Source organism: Sphaeroforma arctica (genome assembly GCF_001186125.1).
Source record: "Sphaeroforma arctica JP610 unplaced genomic scaffold supercont1.909, whole genome shotgun sequence".
Lineage (NCBI taxonomy): Eukaryota > Ichthyosporea > Ichthyophonida > Sphaeroforma > Sphaeroforma arctica.
Window position 1 is genome coordinate 23,353 of NW_014039649.1, and position 6,354 is coordinate 29,706.

Below are 6,354 nucleotides of genomic sequence, written 5' to 3' on the forward strand. Positions count from 1 at the left end.
AAATATTGCATATATATGTATATGTATATGTATATGTGTATATATTTTTATGTATTTGTATATATGTGTGTATGTATATATATATATGTGTGTGTTTGTGTGTGTGTGTGTTTGTGTGTGTGTGTGTTTTTTTGTATATATGCTTGTTTGTTGGTTTGTACGTTTGTACGTTTGTACGTTTGTATATATGTATGTATGTTTGTATGTATATATATATATATGCCACCACAGCACGTCTCTCATGGCCTCGCAAACACCTCGTCTCTCTCTCTCTCTCAGCTACCCGCCTTTTTACGACGAGAGTTCGTTTGGGATATATGAGAAGGTGCTGGGTGGCAAGGTGACCTATCTGCCGCACTTTGATCCCAACTGCAAAGACTTTATTAAGAAACTTCTGACCGCCGACCGGACCAAACGTTTGGGGTCGCTCAGAAACGATACGATGGACGTTAAACGCCATCGCTGGTTTAAAGGCATCAACTGGGAGACGGCTTTATTGGGGGATTTACCGGTATGCATGTAGGGTTTAGGGTTTAAACTATGTCGAGGTTCTGGTGTGATTTAGGGTTTAGGTTCTCTGTGGTGGGTGCGTCAAAGTTTGTGTGTTGTGTTATATACGTGTGTGTGTGTGTGTTGTTGTCTGTGATTGCTGACTGTTTCTTCGTAAACGTGTGAGTTAGTAGTTTTGTGCGTAGTGTTATATACGTGTGTGTGTGTGTGTTGTTGTCTGTGATTGCTGACTGTTTCTTCGTAAACGTGTGTGTTAGTAGTTTTGTGCGTAGTGTTATATACGTGTGTGTGTGTGTGTTGTTGTCTGTGATTGCTGACTGTGTCTTCGTAAGCGTGTGTGCTAGTAGTTTGTGCGTAGTGTTATATACGTGTGTGTGTGTGTGTTGTTGTCTGTGTGTCTCCCTATGCGTGTGTGTGTGTGTTAGTAGTGTGCAGCCTATGCGTGTGTGTGTGTGTTAGTAGTGTGCAGTTGGTGAGGGTAGTGTCGTTTAACCCTCGGTAGTCGTAGCTGACATGTGTATATGCAGCGCATGATTGCTCGTTACTAATTGTTATTTGTATGAAACGGTCTATCTTTATCCCGACATTTTATATACAACTTCACCGACACGCATGCGTACTGCAAGAGTTTTAGGGTTGAGTAACCCTATACCCTAAACCCTAAAACATTAGGATGTAGCCGAGCATTCTGTTCGCCACTTAACAGTCCCACAGACATCCACACCGCACACACTACACTCGTACTACCCCTCGGTGGACTATGATAAGCGAAATATATTTATTTGTATACCAGTATGTAGCTATGTTGGTGAACTATGTATGATACTCTGCCCATGTATAGATGATGTATTATATTGTACCTACATATATACTGTGTATTCTATTGTACCTACATATATACTGTGTATTATATTGTACCTAAATATATACTGTGTATTATATTGTAACTATATATATATATATATATATATATATATATATATATTATATTGTACTACATATATACTGTGTATTATATTGTACTACATATATATATAGATATATTATATTGCACCTGCATATATACTATGTATTATATTGTACCTACATATATATATATATTATATATTATATATATTTTTATTGTACCTACATATATACTATGTAATATATTGTACCTACATATATTTATATATATATATATTTTATTGTACCTACATAAATACTGTGTATTATATTGTACCTACATGTCTGTGCCAATACTTATCATGTGCTGCTCTCCCAACAGCCACCAATTGTTCCCGATGTCCAAGGGTCCGACGACACCCGAAATTTCGATACCTACCCAGAATTAACAGACGAGGAGGTGAGTACTGTCAGCATATGTCACGTGTGACTTCTAATGGTGTTCTATCAATAGACTCGTGTGGTGTTCTATTAATAGGCTCGTGTGGTATTTTTGGTTGCTCAGTTGTCTCCATTGGACCTTGTCATGCGCGTTTTTAGTCCCCTCAGTGTCGAGTGGGGCTTGGTCTCACTTGGCTTGTGAGTGTTAGACGTAGTCAGAGAAGTATCAGATAAAGATAAACTGATGGTTTTAGTTTAGGGTTTGGACTCGTGGTTTAGTTTAGCATTTATACTCAGAGATTTCGTTTAGAATTTAGGCACATTGTTTTAGTTTATGTAATTATAGCGTTCAGGGTTTAGACTAGTGGCTTTAGTTTAGGGTTTGGACTTGTCGTTTAGTTTAGCATTTATACTCATGGATTTCGTTTAGGATTTAGATGCATTGTTGTAGTTTATGTAATTGTAGCGATCAGGGCCTTTAGGTCGTCTGCTATAGTCCTGACCCTATTCCGTGGCGTCAAACTGCACCTTAAAATATCGTTTTTGGACCGCCCCAGGACATCCCCTTGGAAGACCCGTTTAAATCACTGTTCGAGGACTTTGACTGCGACACCAGCCTTTCCAGGAGGCCCTTCCCAAACTTAAGATAGGGTACCCCATAAATATGAGCTGCTCTTAAGGTTCTCCAGGATACTCCGTGTGTCGCATTTGAACCTTGTACGTGCTCGGTGGGTATTTATTGGGTTTAGGGTTTATAAACCCCTAAAGTATTAATTGGACACCCATTGCGTAACCTAGCAACGGCCGCGTTTCCGAGATGAGCGCTGCGTTGCGATTGGGTCACATAGACACTTTGAGCGTACTGTTTTACCTACCAAGAGTGTTCTGCTGGCCAATGGTTTACAGGTTTTTTTCCGAGACCCTTAAAACCTGAAATTGGCAACCAGGAATAAACTGGTTCAGTCTCTCAGTGCGCTCGAATGAGAATAAGCCCCCGGTAGGTTTCTATAGACTAGGGCTTGTATATCTCGCTCTCTGTAGCTCCATCCCAATAACCTATCAATAGTTAAGTACATGTACATCCCGATAATCTATCAATAGTCAACTATAGGCATGAAGATGGCCTCCTACACATTGCGTTCAAGCATGCCAGTGTCATGCAGGTGTCATGCAGGTGTCTGAAAGTGACTATTGCCTTAGTCGCTTCGTTGGTTAGGGTGGGTACTGTATTGCGGGCGAAAGTCGATTGGAGCGCTTTCTATATCGGACCACCTAGTCTACTACAGTGCCCAATCAGAAGGCTTTATACTTGCCCGAGACCTTTTGGAATTACTAAGCACGGGTATTAGTTGCCATGGCAACGGAGACCGACACAGCCGCAGCCAGTATCCGATCTGTCTGGGAAAGGTGTTGGGGAACGGACTTACACATGTGGTCGATTGGGTGTGTGCTTGTTCACATACCTTCCAACAGGACTACCTTACCACAACGCTCTCGCATTCGGGTTGGCCTGACACTCCTAAACCCTAAACCCTGAGCCCCCCAACAGCCTTGGGATGCAAGACTTGATGCGAGCTGCAGACAGACACACCCACACTCAGGAGACACACTACTGAGGAGCAGCACATTTGCCTTCGCACGGCGCGTGCGTGGGTGTCACGACGGCCCTCTGCAGTCCGAATGCACACATTCAGGGCCAAGGTTGCCATGGCAACGGCTTGTCGCGATGAGCGGATGATAAGGTCGGCATAGTTCGTACAAATGGTGAGAGGGCGAGGCTTCTGCATGCCACGTAGTGTATAGCTCTGTTTGTTCGGTGGGCGTGTGCGTTGCACCGGCCAGTGAATGTATGGATGTACTTCCACGAAGGCGTGTGTGTGTGTGTGTGGCCTGTGCTTGTCATATTATAGTGTAAAGTGCATCTCCCGCGATTAAAAAAGTCAACCCCGGGACATGCTCAGAATGAGCTTATACGTGCCATGGCCGCAATAGGGTTTAGGGTTCAAACCCCCTGAATGGCAAATGGCACACGTCTGCAGCCAGCAATACACCACATCCGGGCATGCATACATACATACACGTCGATGTGTGGTAGGCCCGCTTAAAGACCCCTTCCCAGACTCAGTGGCCGTAGTGGTGGTGGTCGTCGTCGTATTCGGAAGACAATACATGTGTGTATTTGGTCAAACACTACGTATGTGCTAGTTGCTTAGCAACCAGTGCGCACGGTCAGGGTCAGAGTCCTTCTGTATGCACCAACCCTACAACCCTAGTCTATGCGTCGAGATGTGTATGGAGCGTTCCTGCATGGCTGGGGAAGGACTTGTACTTTGGGAAACGAAGATTAGCATTACTAAGAGGATTGTGGCTACCTACAAATGAGGTGTCGACATAGGAAGGATATCATTACTATGGCGATAGAGGCTGTACCTACATACGAGGTGGTGCAGATAGGCTGTGCGCGGGTCGTCTCGCAAGCGGTAGAGGTAGTCTAAATAAACTAGGGTAATACTATCGCAAGTGGTTCTTAGGTTGAATAGTGTAGGTAGCATTATCAGCTGGGTAACTGTCAGAGAAACCATTCTGCTTGTGTTTCTAGACATACGAGGTGTCCACTCATAGTGTTTACGCACACTCTCAAGCTTCCACTGCAAACTAAAACCAGGTTAGACCCTCCATGCTCCTTAATTTAAAATCAGGTTAGACCCGCCATGCTCCTTAATTTAAAATCAGATTAGACCCGCCATGCTCCTTAATCTAAAATCAGGTTAGACCCGCCATGCTCCTTAATTTAGAACCAGGTTCGACCCGCCATGCTCCTTAACTTTAAACCAGGTTAGACCCGCCATGCTCCTCAATTATCTCCGCTTACATATATGGAATCGAGTAGTGAAGCCATTTATGTAGTGATAAATAAACTCTATTACACCGGGTCGTCGATTTTACACCCTAAAACAGGGTTTTCAGTATCACCTTGGCTTGCATGAATGTGTAGGGTTTTTGGATTTTGGGTTTGATGTGTTTCTTCCACGGGTTAAGCAGGTGCCCATTGGTTTAGCAATCGGGTGTAGCATTGGCCTGTCAACAGTCTGGCCTATCGTTCTACGAGTGTGTGTGTATGTACATACATGTGTGACTGTAACCACATGATCCGTAGAAGCGATCCGCGTAGTAGTCTTACTATTGTATGGGAAGTGTCTCTGTCGGGTGATATGCATACAAGTGCACAACTGTCATTCTAGTAGGCGAGTTTAATATCTGTAGTAGAGTTCTCATGTATGTATATGTGTAAGCGTTGACAAGTCACACCTGTCATTAGAGTGTGCGAGTTAAATCTGTTGTAGTATTTGGGGTTTGAGGGTTTAGGTAGTGTTTTAGATTTTAGGGTTTAGGGTTTTAGGGTTTAAAGTGAAATATAGTGTTACAACGCTAGAATTGCAACCGTTAGTCGCTATGGCGCCAATGACAAACGTTTTAGGCTTAGAACAACATACTAGGCCCACTGAACAGCGCAAACTCGTACATACATGTGTGTGGCTCTTTGCAGGGAAGGACCCATCACTAAGCTGCAAAGTAACAACCCGGGGACTTCAGAGGTTATTCTATATATCTAGACATCATTCCTGTATACTAAATTTACCTGTACAACTACACCTATACTATATCTATTGTTGTATAAATAAATCACGTCTGGGACATCCTTTGGGGCTGAAATCGTTAAAGGAAAAACACGCTACGGGCAAATTGTTCATCGTGATAAAAGAGTAGGGACTGTTAAAGCAAAATAACGCTTTCAGGTGAGACGTGAATACCCTTGTAAACTTTCTTTGATTTTTCTGTATAGGGTTCTTTTTGGTTTGTAGGATATAAAATTAATTCACATGGTGTGATTGAGCGGGACAAACGGCACGTAGTCTATCGCGATCTGAACGTATTTCATAATTCCGACGAAGCTCACATAGGGGAGATACATAGGGGGTAGATAAGCTACAGAGGGTATAGATACATTATAAAATACCTTGACCATGTCCTTCTAAATTGTATATACTTAAAAGCCGCTCTCGAAATAATATGGCAGCAGAATTTTTTTTGTATGTTAGCATTTATAAAGTGGTATTTTATACTCATAGACGAGGACGCACACGAGCACAATGAATGTTCAGCAAATAAGCGATTTCGACTGGTTAAAACGGGCCATAAATTGACTTATTATATTGGCAATGGAACAGAACCCATCTTGGTGCTTTCAATAAACGCTGAATTATCAAAACCAATTCAAAAAATACAATGCAATGCAATGCGTATTGTATTGTATTGTATTGTATTGTATTGTATTGTATTGTATTGTATTGTATTGTATTGTATTGTATTGTATTGTATTGTATTGTATTGTATTGTATTGTATTGTATTGTATTGTATTGTATTGTATTGTATTGTATTGTATTGTATTGTATTGTATTGTATTGTATTGTATTGTATTGTATTGTATTGTATTGTATTGTATTGTATTGTATTTA

At 41.8% G+C, this 6,354-nt stretch overlaps 1 protein-coding gene across 1 annotated transcript; it reads left to right on the forward strand.

The window, feature by feature from the left end:
• Positions 1-241: 241 nt before the first annotated feature.
• Positions 242-4,340, forward strand: SARC_09211 (hypothetical protein; the record flags this gene model as incomplete). The annotated part of the gene is made up of 3 exons (XM_014296786.1): positions 242-511; positions 1,778-1,855; positions 2,394-4,340. The coding sequence occupies 3 exons, from the start codon at positions 242-244 to the stop codon at positions 2,484-2,486; spliced, it is 441 nt and encodes a 146-aa protein (XP_014152261.1). The 3' UTR covers positions 2,487-4,340.
• Between the last annotated feature and the right edge of the window lie 2,014 nt (positions 4,341-6,354).